The 12,195-nt window shown below is 58.4% G+C and overlaps 1 protein-coding gene across 2 annotated transcripts in view; it reads left to right on the plus strand.

Moving 5' to 3' along the window:
• GRAMD4 (GRAM domain containing 4) overlaps positions 1–12,195 on the plus strand; it is a 67,882-nt gene that overhangs the window by 31,067 nt on the left and 24,620 nt on the right. For both annotated transcript variants that reach the window (XM_023734623.1, XM_004380014.2), the window contains exon 3: positions 7,009–7,129. In XM_023734623.1, the coding sequence (XP_023590391.1) occupies positions 7,009–7,129 (121 nt within the window). The remainder of the gene's footprint in view (positions 1–7,008; positions 7,130–12,195) is intronic.

A 12,195-nucleotide genomic window follows, 5' to 3' on the forward strand; every position in this document is an offset into this window, starting at 1 on the left:
AGAGGAAAAGGGAAAATCGATGCCGGGGGATCTGTACCACCTTCGTCCCCCGGAAAGTGGCAGCTGTGCTCTGCGCGCTGCCATTGACCCGAATATGTCACCGTGTGGGGAGCCAGACCAGTATCAGCCCTGGTGGTGGGGTCCTGTCAGTATTTCAGTCTTTGTGAAGAGTCGCCTGGTGCTGCGGGGAGCTGTTGGCTCAGTGAGAGGAGAAATTCGCGGGAGGGAAACAGTAGGAACTCCCGACTGGTTTTCTCTGTCAAGCTGTCTTTGTTACCCGGAAGGTTCCATGGCTTTGCTGCTGATGGGAAAGCTAGCTGGCCAGAGTTGGAGGGTGCTGGTCTGCAGGGGGCCCAAGCCACCAGGAGTTGGTCGCTGCCCCAGACAGCCTCCCCGGGTGGCCAGGCCCCTCGCTGGCTGGAGAAGGGGCTGGCCCGTGGCCACCTCTGTGGAGGGAGGGGGCGCAGAGGGGGCTGGTGTGTTGGGCTTGGAGAAGTGAGGGCTTTGGTTCTCTGGGGAGGATCTCGGCTCTGCAGAGGAGCACCTGACCCCAGGGGAGGCTCACCTGGGCCAAGTGGGGGCACGAGGGCCCTCCCTTACTCCCTGGGCTGGTGGGAGCGCCTTTGGCTGCAGATTATGGTCTCCAGGGGAGTGTGGTCAGCAGAATCGTGGCCTCCAGAGACGCCCATGGGCTAATGCCCGGATCCTGTGCACGTGTCTGCCCGCACGGCAGAGGGGCTGGATGGCTGGTCAGCTGAAGGACCTGAGATGGGAGATGTCCCAGATCACCTGGATGGGCCCTGTGACATCGCAAGGGTCCCTGTAAGTAGAAGAGGGAGGAGGAGGGCCAGAGACGGAGCAGTGAGGATGGCAGCACAGGGACTGGAAGATGCTGCCCGGCTGGCTGGCTTTGAAGGTGGAGGAGGGGCTGTGAGCCGAGGAGTGTGGAGCACGGCGGTGGCCTCTGGGAGCTGGAGAAGGGAAGGAAAAGGTTCTCCCCTGGAGCCTCCGGAAGGAACTTCCGCAGGCCTGCCTACACCTAGATTTTAGCTGCGTGAGACCTGTGTCGGACGTCTGCCTCCACAGCGGTGGGAACAGATTTGTGCTGTTGTAAGCCACGGAGTGGTAGAAAGGGGGTAAGGAGGGACAGCTCGGGGGGGGGGGGTTATGGTGGTGAGTTCACCCTTGGGGACATCCAGGCAGGCAGAGGGACGTTTGTCAGGGAGAGCCAGAATTGGGGACACTGGGTCCCTCAGCTGCCCGAGGGCCCTTCTGCTCTGAGATCCCTTGTGGGCAGAGTGTGCACTTGCACACTTGGGGCAGAAAGCGCATTTGTACACTTGTGGGTGGGGCGTGCATTTGTACACTTGCAGGCAAAGCATGCCCTTGCACACTTGGGGGAGGAGCGTGCCCTTGCACACTTGCGGGTGGGTGTGGTGCACGAGGCAGGTCTTGGGAAGGGACCTGTGTGTCCACGCGTGTTCACGTCCATCTCTGGGGCCGCGACAGGCCCCCCACCCAGCTGACACCCCACCACGTGCTGGAGCTGCTGCAAGTTGATCTTTCAAAGCTCAGCGTGGCGGGGGAAGGGGAGTTCCGGGCTGCTGAGGGAGGGAGAGTGTGGTTTCCTGTGCGAACAAGGGACGGATGTTAGTGAAGGTGGGGGTGGCTGGAGGGCACCCCCCACCAATGCATGTGGAGGGAGAGGAGGCGTCCAGGGCAGCCTTGACCTTCAGATAAGGCTCGGGATCAAAGGACAGCATGGGGATTGGGGCATGTGTGGGTGTGGAGGGGCTCAGACCAGCAGGCGGGGGAAGTACCAGAACATTCCGAGTTTGCGCTCTTCCTCTGCCCAGGTAACCCAGCTAGGAGCGTGTCTTTCCAGGGGCTAGACTGATAATGTGAAATTTTCCACCTCTGTTTTCCCCGCGCTAACAGTCACTGTCACGTGTGAAGACAGAGAAACGTGGTTTTAAAAGGCCCGTCTTAGGAACCCAACCCAGCCCATGCCACTGCCGTCCAGTCTATTCCGACTCATATCGACCCTATAGGACAGAGCAGAACTGCCCCATAGGGTTTCCAAGGCTGTAGTCTTTATGGAAGCAGACTGCCACATCTTTCTCCCACGGAGCGGCTGGTGGGCTTGAACCACCGATCTTTTGGTTAGCAGCTGAGCACTTAGCCACTACACCACCAGGGCTCCTCAGTTAATTACCCAGTGCTGCCCTAACAAAATGTACTGCAAATGGGTGGCTTTAAGGAACAGAAGCTTATTGTCTCACAGTTCCCGGAGCCTCAAAGTCTAAGTTATGATCTCAGCCGTGTCGATGCCTCGTTTCTGGCGTCTGCTGGCGATCCTCGCCGTTCCTTTGCTCGTAGACGGGTCTGCACATGGCATGTCTTCCCGCCGTTGTGTCTCTGTGTCTGTCCTGCTCTTTCTATAAAAAACCACTCAGAAGGGATTCGATTTAGGACCCACCCTAGCCTGGTATGACATCGTTAACATAACAAAAACCCGAAAAACCAAACCAGCTGCCGTTGAGTCGATCCTGACTCATGGCGACCCCACGTGTGCAGAGTAGAACTGTGCTCCGTAGTTTTCAAGGCTGTGACGTTTTGGAAGCAGATCACCAGGCCTTTCTTTTGAGGCACCTTTGGGTGGATTGGAGCCCTGGTGGCGCAGTGGTTAAGAGCTCAGCTGCTAACCAAAATGTCAGCCGTTCGAATCCACCAGCGGCTCCTTGGAAACCCTATGGGGCAGTTCTGCTCTGTCCTGTAGGGTCTCTGTGAGTCAGTATTGACTTGACGGCAGCGGGTTTTCTGGGTGGACTGAGACCTTCAACCTTCTGGTCAGTAGTTGAGCACCTAGCCGTTTGTGCCACCAGGGAGTCCTAACATACATGACAAAAGAAAACCCCTTTTTCCAAGCAGGGCTGCATGCATAGGTCCGGAGATTAGGACTTCAGCATAACTTTTGGGGGAACACAGTTCAAGCCATAAGAAGGCCGGTGGCTGTCTTGGAGAATGCACCCAAGCCTGTTTCTGGACTTGGGCGTGCAGGCTGGCGCGAGGCCCAGGTGACTGATGCAGGGGAGTGCCCACCTTTGGAGAGGAACCTCATCGCCCCGCCTTCGTCCACTGAGCACCTGGTCGGCCGATTTCTGTGCAGTTGACCGGAGCTGTGCCTCCACCTCCTTGCCCAGCGGGACTCCACGGTGGCCCTGAGAGGGAGGCTGGCTGGGGCTTCCGGGCCCAGGAGGTGGGGCGCTCCAGAGCCGAGGAGGGAAGTGAGGATGTAGCCTTGCCTGGCGCCAGCGGATGCTTGGGCTCCTCTGGGAGGAAGGGCCTTCAGGTGCCCCACACCCCCATCAACGGTGCGCCACCTGTATCCGGGGACACCAGTCCTGCCTACCAAGGGGCCCACAAGGCTCCCCAAGAGCCACTGGTCGGGGGGGCCAGCGTCCAGCCCGTTCACCCGCGATGCCGCGCCCTGTGACACTGGAGTGTCCGCTCCGGGCAGGGGGTGTCTGCTTTGTTCCTGCACCACCCCCAGCACTTCATACAGCCCAGTGCGAAGTGCGTGCTCTGTGGGCGTGTTCGGGCGAAGGCACATCAATGATCGGTCATCCCAGCAGCGCCAGGGGGTACAGGAGGCTGGGGTCAGCTTCATCCTCTGGTGGGGTCAGCTCATGGTGAAGGGCCAGGCTGGGATTCTGTGCTCTGACGCACACACAGGGTTACGCAGTGAACCCCGATGGCTGCGTCTCTGCTGAGGCTCCCCACCACCTCCCAGCAGGTCTGCATGAGTGGGGGCAGAGCAGGCAGGGAATCTCTGTGCCGCAGCTCCTCCGGGAATGCCGGGACCCTGGTGGAGGCTGGGGGAGCATGCTGCTTAGGCATGTGTGTGGGGTCCGCGTGCTCGGTGTAGGGGAGCCTGGGGTGCTGGGACGCAGACGTCTGTGCGGTGGTGGTGGCCTGGGCACTGACTTGCCCTTGGCACCGGGTCTCCCCAGTCTTCTCTGCAGCTGTTGGGACGTAACCCCCGGAAACAGCTGGTGGGGCTGTCAGGCCAGGGGTCTGGGTTCATCCCACCACCTGTGGGTCATTGGCTGACACTACCTGCATTGTGACAGCCTGGGACCAGGCACAGAGGTGTACAGACACAGGTGTACCTGCTGTCGTTCTGGGAGCTGTGAGCCCAGAGAAGCCTAGTGGCCCCCTGCGGGCGCCCTTAGGGCTCCATGCTCTGGAGAAGCCTGGCAGCCTCCTGCGGGTGCCATTAGGGCTCCATGCTCGGGAGAAGTCTGGCGGCCTCCTGCGGGTGCCGTTAGGGCTCCATGCTCGGGAGAAGTCTGACGGCCTCCTGTGGGTGCTATTAGGGCTCCATGCTCAGAAGCCTGGCGGCCCCCTGCGGGCGCCGTTAGGGCTCCATGCTCGGGAGAAGTCTGGCGGCCTCCTGCGGGTGCCGTTAGGGCTCCATGCTCCAGAGAAGCCTGGCGGCCTCCTGTGGGTGCTGTTAGGGCTCCATGCTCAGGAGAAGCCTGGCGGCCCCCTGCGGGCGCCGTTAGGGCTGCATACTTGTGAGAAGCCTGGTGGCCTCCTGCGGGTGCTGTTAGGGCTCCATGCTTGGGAGAAGCCTGGTGGCATCCTGCAGGTGCCATTAGGGCTCCATGCTCTGGAGAAGCCTGGCGGCCTCCAGTGGGTGCTATTAGGGCTCCATGCTCAGGAGAAGCCTGGCCGCCCCCTGTGGGTGCCCTTAGGGCTCCATGCTCGGGAGAAGCCTGGAGGCCCCCTGCAGGCACCGTTAGAGCTCCGTGCTCAGCAGTAGGCATGTAACCAGTGCTCGCTGCTGCTGTCGTCACAGGAGTGACTTAGGGGTGTGGACTTGGAGGAAGCCCATTCCAGAAGGTAGAGGGGCCTGGGGTTGAGCTCCACGAGGGAGATCACATGAGCACAGGCCCCGGGGTGGATGCGTGGGGCTCCTTGCACAGGCCCATGCGGTTCCTTGGGCAGCTCCCCCACCTGGCACGCCCCTCCCTTGTACCCACCGCTCCGTCGCCCCCTCCCCCTTTGCACAACCTCAGCTCCCCAGCTGCCCCCCCCCGACCCTCCTTCTTGTCCACCCTGATGTCAGGCTGGGTGGGCGCAAAACGAGGCAGGCTGTGTCCTGTCAAATCAGGCACCCTGGGAGCCAACCCGGCGCTGGAGCCCGTGGTGCCAGCCGTCAGTGAGCCCCCGGGGACACTTCAGAAGTCTGCTGTAGCTGAGAGATGGTTTTTATTCCTGCAGCCTCTCCTTTCGCACATCATTCCTTGGAGGCGGATTTGAGCTGTGGGCTGCCAGTGGCTGGGGAACAGGCAGGCTCCGTTCTGCTCTTGAGCGTCCAGCCCAGAAGTCCTTCTGCTGGCTGCCCTGTAGGTGTGGGGACAGTTTGGTGAAATGCTTGTAGTGTTTGTTGCGCACCCATTTTAGTTCCCTAGCGCTTCTGCGACAGAAACGCCACAAGGGGAGGCTTTAATGAACAAACTTAATTTCTCACAGTTTAGGAGGCTGGAGGTTCAAATCCAGGGCACCAGCTCTAGGGGAAGTCTCTCTCTCGTCGTCAGCTCTGGGGGAAGGTGTGTCTGTTTCTGTAGCCCCGGGGGTTCCTTGTTTCTTTATAATCCTCACATGTACTTCTGTTGGCTCCAGTCTGTGCTTGTTTTTTCCGTGGCTTCGAACTGGTTCATTCTGGTTCGCACCCACACTGAGAATTTGCATTTCTAACAAGTTCCCAGGCGATGCTAATACTGCTGGTTAGGGCTGAAACCCGTTTTCCATAGCGACCCTATAGGACAGAGTAGAACTGCCCCATAGGGTTTCCAAGGAGCGGCTGGTGGATTCAAACTACCAACTTTCTGATTAGCAGCCGCGCCCTCAACCACTACGCCGGACCAGTTCTGAGAACCACTAGTAGAGCAGCTGTTCTCAAAATTTATTATATGTAAGAATCACCTGGGGATCAGGCTGACTCAGAATCTACATTTTAACAAGATAACTTTAACAAGCAACATTAGCATTGCCTGGGAACTTGTTAGAAATGCAAATTCTTAGCAGGGGTTCAAACCGGGAACAACTGGTTCGAAGCCTTGGCTGTTCTCGGTGTCTAATCTGCTCTTTTTGTATCTCATGGGCAGGTTTAGGACTCAGCCTATACTGATAGGAAACCCTGGTGGCGTAGTGGTTAAGAGCTCGGCTGCTAACCAAAAGGTCGGCAGTTGGAATCCACCAGATGCTCCTTGGAAACCCTATGGGGCAGTTCTACTCTGTCCTACAGGGTCACTTGGGCTACACTGATACGGCCTCAGTAACAACAAAGGAAACCCTATTTCCAAATGGGATGACACCCACAGTTAGGGGTTAGGATTCCAGCCCGTAGTTTTGGGGGACAAAAGTCAATCCATAACAGGAAAGAAATCCTCAGCCCTGCTTCATCCCAAATCTTGCCCTGATGTGTAACAGGCGCCTCAGTTCTGGTTACTTCCTGCTGGTGTACCCATGAAGGAGGAGAAAGAAATGCAGCCGTCCACCTGGCGGGCTGCGGGTGGGGGGCAGATGGATGGACAGACAGGTGCCCTTCTTTGAAGCCTTCTGCAAAGTGACCAAAACAAGGTTCTTGGAGCATTTTATTGAGGAAAAGTGTATCTGTTCTTTTAGCGTCTTAGTTCTGTGCCCTCAGTAGCTCCGTGGTGGTGACCTGCGGTGTGGGGTCTTAGCGCTGCGCCCTCGGTAGATCCGCGGTGGTGACCTGCGGTGTGGGGTCTTAGTGCTGCGCCCTCGGTAGATCTGCGGTGGTGACCTGCGGTGTGGGGTCTTAGCGCCCTCGGTAGATCCGCGGTGGTGACCTGCGGTGTGGCGTCTTAGCGCCCTCGGTAAATCCGCGGTGGTGACCTGTGGTGTGGGGTCTTAGCATCGGGCCCTCAGTAGCTTAGAGTCTGATGGTGACCTGCCTTTTCTTCTCCCGCGCAGAGGAGGAGCTTCGGAAGCTGCGAGAAGAGACCAATGCAGAGACGCTGCGGCAGGAGCTGGAGCGCGAGCGGCAGAGGCGGCTGGAACTGGAACAGAGGGTCCAGGAGGTGCTGAAGACCAGGTAGTGAGGTCACGTCCGTGGCGGGGTGCCCTGGGGCCGGGCTGACCCAGGCCCTCCTGCCCTGGCCCTTCTTCCCCCCTGAGAGTCACTGCAGTTCCAGAAGGCCGAGCTGGAATCCCTGCTAGGAGCCCGGTGGTGGCCCTGGGCCCAGGAGCTGACTGCCCGTGCTGGAATGAGGCCCCTGCAGGCCTCAGCCTCATCTGTGCCTCCTGCTTCCACCACATCTGTCCCCAGCTACATGGAGCCCCTGGGGACAGAGCTCCTTCTGGTGGGGTCCTGAGGCCCCTGCTGGGTGGGAGGTGCCTCCCTGTTCCTCACCCCACTTCCTTACCTCCCCTCCAGCATCTGCGGGGCCCAGAGCATCATGGGAACATCACCCCTCAGGGCTGGAGAGGTCTGAGGGGAGAGCCGGGGGTGCCGGGCCTGCCCCATTTCCTGTGTTTAAAACTCACCTGTGTGGTTTCTGGGGGAGGTTACTGGGGAAGGAGGCTCCCTCCCTGTGCCTCGGTCTCTTAATCTGGAAAGTGGGGCCGTAGGTACCGCTGTTACTCCCCAGGAGTGACGGGAGTTGCAAGAGAGCCGGAAACCAGGAGGGAGCCGGCCCGGTGTGGGGGGAAGGCTGAAGGGCAACTCGGCCAGGAGCCCCAGAACCGCCTCTCTTCCTCTGGCTTGACCTGCAGACCTCTCCCCTCCACCTCCTCTCCCAGTTCCTGACCCTGTGGGCCCCCCAGAGGGCTGGCTGGACCTCATTGGCTCCTGACCCCCATGCTTTCTCACCCGCACCCAGCTCCCCTGCCCCTCGCAGCTGGCCCGGCCTTTGGGGGACCCTGGGCACCCCTGCCTCCCTGCACCACCCCACTGTGCACACAGCGGCCTCAGGGTGTGCCTGCCTAGGCACCAGCATACCTGGAGCGTGCAGCCCCGGCCCTGGGGCGTCACCCTCTGCCTCACGGTGCCGCTGAGCAAGAAGCGGGTCACTCCAGAGCGGTGGGCGTACGATAGAAACTGGCCCTCACTGCCCTCTGTGGGTCCTCCCCACTGTGGCCGAACTGTCCGCCCCTGGGAGGTCAGGCCAGCCACCCCTGCAGTGTCCGGACCCTGCGGGCCCCACAGCCCCTCAATCCCCAGCCCCCTCAGCCCGACCCCCATACCACACCACTGTCCACAGCCCTCCACTAGCACCCCCATCAGACACTGGCTCCTCTGTGGATGGGAGAGGGTCGTTATTATTATCGTGAGGGCACCCTCTTGGCGGGGTGGGGTGGGCTCTGTGTGCTGCGCTTCGGCCTGAGGCTCATCCTGGGTGACCGTGTGCTGCCCGAGGCCCAGTCCCTGTCAGGGAAGCCTCTCCCCTCCCCGTCACTGCCAGACATGGCTCCCTCTGCTTTTCTCACTGCGTCCTCCGTGGGGAGAAACAGATGGCACTGGGCTGTCCTTAAGGTGCTTGCTGGCCTCCTGGCTGCTGAGCACAGCTCTTCCTGTGTTTTCTCTTGCCCTCAATGAAGGCTGCCTCCTCTGCCTGGCCCCGCCTGCCCCATCCCCCACCTCTGGGCCGCCCTGGGTCAGCGTGGCCTTTTGGGGGCCCTCCGGGGCTCACCCTGGTTCATCTAGAGAAGCGGAAGCCACCCACCCCACTGTGCCGCTCTGCTCTGGCTATGAGGTTGGCACCCCCCCGCAGATCAGAAATTGGTACGCGGGCCCCACAGGTGCCTTGCTGGTGCTGAGCCCTCTGTGAACATCTGTGGAAATTCAGAGTTTTAATTGCGGTTAATTGACATCGAGGCACAGCCAGGGGCTGACCTGGACGTGGAGGCTGAGCTGTCGCCCGTGCTGTGCCCGAGCCGTCTTGTGGTGCCCACCCCCGACCCCTACAGGGCTTCTGCCCACCACGGACGTGGGTTCGTGCCAGGCTTCCTCTGGAGGCGGTGGCGGGTGGCCCGCTGGACATGTCCCTGCACCCTCTCTGCGTGTCTGCGTCCTGTGTCTCTTACCCACCCAGCTGCATTTGGGGTGCAGAGCCCCTTGGGGGCTGCTGGGGGTGACACTCAAGGCACATGTAGGTGTAGCAGAAAAAGCAGAGGCTGACGGTTCCAGGGAGCATCGGGGGCTGCTCCCCTGCTCTACATGGGGGTGGAGTGGCGTAGTCGGGAACTTTCCAGAAGGTTCTGGGTTCCAGAAGGAACCTTCTAGAAGCTGAGATCTGAAGGAGAAGGGGTTCAGGGGAGTAGCAGGCTCCAGGCAGAGTGACCTCCTCTTTCCTTGCCATTTTGATGATGGTTCGTGGTGGGTCTGGGGTGACTGTGGGACTTCCAGGGTGGGTAAGCCCATGGAGGGCCCCCCTCACACATGCATGTGTTCACATGCACCCCAAACCTCTCACACCCCAAAGCTGCAGGTGAGCTGCAGCCACGAGCACTGGGGGCCGTAGACTGAGGGATTAAAACACAATCGTTAACGTTTTTAGAAACTTCTTTGGTGTGTTGAAGAAAATTCCTGGAAAATCACACACTTCTGCTGTGGGCCCCCAAACAGCATGAACATACTGCCATAGCGAGTTCCATTTGTCCCCTGCCTGCCCTTGAGTGTTCCCCCGGCGTCATGTCCCCCGCAGCTTCTGTTCCCACAGCCCCTGGGTCGGGAAGGCGGCGGGGGAGACCAGACAGCACCCTCTGGACTCGGTGCTGTAGCGGCAGGCGCTCCTGGGGCCTGGCTGGGAATGAAACAGGTGCTTGTGATTGTCTGGTACCCCACCCCAGCCTGGGGGGCAGAGCCCAGGGGTGAGGGGTCCCAGCTGGGCTTCACACCGGGCCCGGCATTGAACACCACTCCCTGGCTTGGCTCTCTGTCCTGTACTCGTGGGTGGTTATGAACCAGTGAAAATCAACCAGTTACCAGTTGCTGTGGAATCGACTCCAACTCATGGCAGCCCCGTGTGTGTGTCAGAGTAGAACTGCTCCATAAGGTTTTCAGGGGCTGGTTTTTTGGAAGTAGATCACCAGGCCTTTCTTCCAAGGCACCTCTGGGTGGACTTGAACCTCCAACCTTTCAGTTAGCAGCCAAGCAGGTTAACCATTTGCACCTCCCGGGGACTCCAAACCAATTGCCATCGAATCAGCTCCCAACTGATGGTGACCCTCTGTGTGTCAGAGTAAAGCTGCTCCATAGGGTTTTTAATGGTTGGTTTTTTGAAAGTAGATCACCAGGCCTTTCTTCTGAGGTTGCCTCTAGGTGGACTCAAACCTCCGACCTTTTGGTTAACAGCCGAGTGTGTAAATCATTAGTACCACCCAGGGTGTAAAATTAGATTTTACAAAAGAAATTCTGTTCATTCTACCTCCAACCCGTTTGTTGGATCATTGACGAATATCAGCTTCAGTCATTCGGAACCACTTTGACGAGTCGGTAGTTGTTAAAGACACACGGGTCCTTTTCTCTGATAAGCACAGTCACACAGCATTCTGTTGCTTTGAAGACGCCCCACTTTCCACTTATCATCGGAAGTGGTGGCGGGACAGCTTGCTGGAACGTCTTGGCAAGGATATCCTTCTGTCTTCCTTTTAGTTAAGAAAAGGTGATTGCAATATAGGGCTGTCAGCACAACTGGACTAAACCAAAAGCTAAGAAATTTCCTGAATACAACCAAACACTTTGAGGGACAGAGTGGCAGGGGCTGGGGTCTGGGGACCATGGTTTCGGGGAACATCTAGGTCAACTGACATAACCAAGTTTATTAAGAAAATGTTCTGCATCCCACTTTGGTGAGTGGCGTCTTGGGTCTTAAAAGCTAGTGAGCGGTCATCTAAGATGCATCAGTTGGTCCGAACCCACCTGGAGCAAAGGAGAATGAAGAACATCAAGGACTCAAGGAAAGAATTAGCCCAAGAGACAGAAAGGGCCACACAGACCAGAGACTTCATCAGCCTGAGACCAGAAGAACTAGATGGTGCCCAGCTACCACCAATGACCACCCTGACCGGGAACACAACAGAGAGTCCCTGACGGAGCGGGAGAAAGGTGGGGTGCAGAACTCAAATTCTAGTAAAAAGACCAGACTTAATGGTCTGACTGAGACTGGAGGAACCCTCGAAGACATGGCCCCTGGACGCTCTGTTAACCCAGAACCAAAACCGCTCCCGAAGCCAGTTCTTCAGGCAATGATTAGACTGGACTATAAAACATAAAATAATACTCATGAAGAGTGTGCTTCTTTTTAGGTCAAGTAGATACATGAGACTAAATGGGCAGCTCCTGTCCAGAGGTGAGGTGAGAAGGCAGAGAGGGTCAGGAGCTGATTGGATGGATACGGGAAACATGGAGTGGAAAGGAGGAGTGTGCTGTCACTATCGGGATTGCAGCTAATGTCACATAACAATGTGTATAAATTTTTGTGCGAGAAATTAACTTGAGCTGTAAACTTTCACCTAAAGCACAATTATAAAAAAAATTTCTCTAATTCATAAATTGAAAAGAGAGGGTGATTGTAGCAGTCTGCTTCCTGTGTCCAGTGCGTGCTCATGCGAAGTCACAGTGTCCACGCTTGGCGGACGTGAAGGAGATGAACATTCTTGGCTGGAATACCGCCTGCCCCCGGGAGTGCCTGCCTCCCGCCCCCACCTCTGCCCCAGAGGCAGTGCGTTCATATCTAAACATGTGTTGGCTTCCAGCAGGTGACAGTGCTGGGAAGAATCACCAGGCTGATACCCAGGCAGTGTCATTAGATGCAAAACAAACAGTGACCATCAGCAGCGCTCGGAGCCCCAGGCTGCTGCCGGAGGGGCCTGGTGCCTCAGAGCCGGTGTGGCGCGCTCCCTGCGCGGAGTCCTCGTGGCGTACCTGGGCAGAGGCGTTGGCGAGGCCCAGTGTTTTAGTGCTCCAGTGAGGGGCATCTTCCCGGAACCCCAGACCTGGTCACGGAGCCACTTCTGGGCTCTGAGCCGTGGTTCCTGCCTGCCTAGGCCTGGAGTCTTGTATGTGCCCTGGGCTCTGAGCCGTGGTTCCTACCTGCCTAGGCCTGGAATCTCATAGGTGCCCCGGGCTCCGAGCCGTGGTTCCTGCCTGCCTAGGCC

This window comes from Trichechus manatus, unplaced genomic scaffold (assembly GCF_000243295.1).
Source record: "Trichechus manatus latirostris isolate Lorelei unplaced genomic scaffold, TriManLat1.0 scaffold00069, whole genome shotgun sequence".
Lineage (NCBI taxonomy): Eukaryota > Metazoa > Chordata > Mammalia > Sirenia > Trichechidae > Trichechus > Trichechus manatus.